At 30.2% G+C, this 3,525-nt stretch overlaps 1 protein-coding gene across 1 annotated transcript; it reads left to right on the plus strand.

Annotated features, from left to right (window-relative positions):
• Positions 1-1,310: 1,310 nt before the first annotated feature.
• LOC107766508 (protein BIG GRAIN 1-like E) lies at positions 1,311-3,004 on the plus strand. The gene has a single exon (XM_016585305.2). It carries the CDS (start codon positions 1,545-1,547, stop codon positions 2,565-2,567), a length of 1,023 nt encoding a protein of 340 aa, XP_016440791.1. The 5' UTR covers positions 1,311-1,544; the 3' UTR covers positions 2,568-3,004.
• Positions 3,005-3,525: the final 521 nt, after the last annotated feature.

The following is a 3,525-nucleotide window of genomic DNA, read 5'->3' on the forward strand; positions in this document are numbered from 1 at the left end:
TTTGTCTTATTTTTTACAAAAAAAAAAATTAAAAATATTGTTTGTTTATTAAATATGATCATATTTTGGGGGAAAAAATTCAAACTTTCCAAGTTCCCAAAAACTGGTTTAGGACAGTTTTTGGGTGAAATTTTTCAAAAAAAATAATTAAAAAAATTATTTCTTTATGAAATATGATCATGTTTTGGGAAAAAAATTTAGTAATTTCCAATTTCCCAAAAATTAATTTAGGGCAGTTTTTGGGTGAACTTTTTTCTTCCACTTACAAAATTTTAACTTTTTTTCAAATAAAATACATGTTGAAATACAACTTCAATTTTTAAAATTATTTTTTAACATACAGCTTCAGAAACTTTTTTTTAAAGTTTCAATCAAATATATGTTCAAACGCTAGCAAAGTGTCTGAAACTGAACTATGCATCACAGTAGAAAAAAAACAAAGGATACACCTCTAGTCTTGAATAAACTTGAGCCCAACTTGACTATTTCAGCAGCTACTTGTTATTTTCAATTGACATAGGACTTAGGAGCGAGTACTTTTGTCCGTCAAAATTTTGGTAGATATATAAAAAAGAAATCACCTAATATTTTGTTTTTGTTGGAAAAGAGATCTAGAGTATACTCAAATTCTTCTCCCATTCTTGTAACAATGAAAAGTTGAAATTAAACATGAATTATAAACATTTATTTTTCTTCTTCTTCTTTTTTATTTTTTATTTTGTTTTGGTGGGGGTCTAGTGAAGAAAAAGATCATGGTACACACCCTTGCTAAAACTATACTTGAAAGTTAAAAGCTAATATCCCACTAAAGAAAAGGCTTATGAGAATCCAAAGATAAACAGGTCTATGCCCCCCATAATGTTTACACCAACTTCTGGATTTCAAAGCATGAAAGAAGGATAAAAAGCTTATTTCATTCTACCCCACTCTTTCAATCCCTCCTCTATTTATTAAAGCACAAATAGGCATCATCAAGTGGTTGCCCTTTAAAAAAAATTGGAAAATGGCAAAATAAGCATAAAATAAACAAAAGGAGGAAAAGAATATTTATAATGTACTTTCACATAGTCTAAATTCTATGAATATGTTTTAGACTTGTTAGAAAATTGCTACTACTAATTAATATTTTATTATTAATTACATCTTTATAAGCTAATTACAGGTAAATTTCTATAATTATTTATTAGTTTTAACATATAAAATTAATAACTAACATGTTATCATAAATCGTACTGATAATTTTATATCGTCAGTGTATATAATGACTGATTCTATTCTACCTTCATAGCTCAATGCATTACTATATAAAAAGTCACCCTATCAAGCCATTACTCTCAATAATTTTGAAAGCAAACCCCTCCCTCATGTCCCTTCTACAACAACCCTAAAACCCCTCCTGCTTTCTCTTCACAACCACACAAATTGATCTCTCATTTCAACATCCTACATATATACTTACTTCTTTCTGCCTTAAACACATTACGCTCCAATCTTTTCTATCTTCAACTTCTTAGTTTCCTTTGATATATATACCTTTTCAAGTCATGTCCATCACTGGAATACATCCTGAAACTACTGAAAAAATGTCCAAGAAAATTATCCAATGGAGAAATAATGATTCAGGAGAAATTGATGTGTTTGAGGCAGCAAAATATTTCTCAGGTGCAAATGAAGAATATTATTCTGGTTATAATTGCAACAATGGCCAAAGTTTTCACAACAACAACAACAAGCAAAATTTGAGAGGTGGAAGAATGAGTTTTGACATGCCAATGATGAGAAATTCATCACTTCTTCCTACACAAACAAATACTACAACTACTACTTATATTATGGAAAAACCAATGATCAAAAATAAAGATCAAAAGAAATACAAGCAACCAAGTTCTCCAGGTGGTAGACTTGCTAGTTTCTTGAATTCTCTCTTCAACCAAACATCATCCAAGAAAAAGAAATCATCAAAATCTTCAGCTCAATCTTTGAAAGATGAAGATGAAAGCCCAAGTGGAAGAAGGAAAAGAAGAAGTAGTATAAGCCATTTTAGCTTTAGAAGCTCAAGTATTACTACTACTATTAGTACTAATACAAATACTACTACTAATAGTAGTGATTCAAAGTCCATTTACTCTTCATTAAATTCTGGTTTTAGAACTCCACCACCTTATACTCCAACTCCAACAAAATCATATAAAGATTTCAGAACCTTTTCAGATCAACAACAAGTAGTAAAGTATAAGCAAACTGCAGTTTTACAACATGAAGTATGTGGTGACAAGAAAAGCATGGATTATTCTTGGGATGAGAAGTTAAAGTTGAGCAAAAATAATGGTGAAAAGTATATTAAGAGCACAAATAGTGGATTATCATATGAGAAAAGCAAGACGTATAACAAGGTTGTTGATGTTGATGATAATGATGATGGTGCAGATAGTGATTCAAGTTCTGATTTGTTTGATTTACCAAATATTGACTTGGATTTCTATTCATCAAGTGGTTTGCCAGTTTATGAGACTACACATATGGATAACATCAAGAGGGGTGCACCAATTTCTAGTGGCGCAATTTGAAGGGAAGACTTGCCACTACGGTAAAGGTTGTACGTGCATCAAGTTGTCGGTCACAGGTTTAAGCTGTGAAACAAATCTCTTGCGGAAGTATAAAATCAGACTGCGTACAATAGATTGAACATGGTCCGACGTCTTATTCCCGAACTTTGCGCATAACAAAACCTTAGCATTTTTTATTTTTTTTTTGCCTTTTATTCGTTTCCATTTCCTTCACAAAATATTCATATTGAGTTTTTTTTTTTTTTTTTGGTGGTTGATGAAAAAGGAAGTCTTGATTTTCTTTGTCAGGATATGGGCATAGATCTGCCTTTATTTCTTTTTTGTGCTCCTTTAGAAGTTTTTGCAAAGCTTTTTACTGTATGTACAGTATGGAATGTCTTGTTTGCCTTGACTTTTAGTGATTTACTTTTATAGCTATGATATGATATGGGAATGGACTCTGGAGTGTAAGCACATCATATGTCCACCACTATAACAGCTTTGATATCATTATGCATGATTATTGAATATATATTAGGGATTTTTCAATCTCATGATGGAAAATCCAACCATAGTCATAATAACATTATGGAATATATATCATATTATCTTTGACTTTAGTGATAAGCATTACCAGATGTAACTTCTTATTCATATTATGAACAGAAGTCAGAAATTCCGTGAAGGGTATTCAAAATTTAATATATACATATAAAAAATATAATTTTTAACTTATATACATAATATAAGTTCTTATATATACCATATAATAGTTCCATGAAGATTGTTCGATTGATTACCCTTCAATGTGCGCCGATATCATCCGCGGTTTACTATAATAATTAAGTTACCAACCATCGCCGTTGTTGTGTATTAGATGATAAATATTGGATGAAATCACTTATAAGATATTTAAGGTAAATATCTATGATAATATTAGTTAGTAACATTAAAAACAATAACCATATACCATATTTGT

The sequence above is a fragment of the Nicotiana tabacum genome, chromosome 20 (genome assembly GCF_000715075.1).
Source record: "Nicotiana tabacum cultivar K326 chromosome 20, ASM71507v2, whole genome shotgun sequence".
Taxonomy (NCBI): Eukaryota; Viridiplantae; Streptophyta; class Magnoliopsida; order Solanales; family Solanaceae; genus Nicotiana; species Nicotiana tabacum.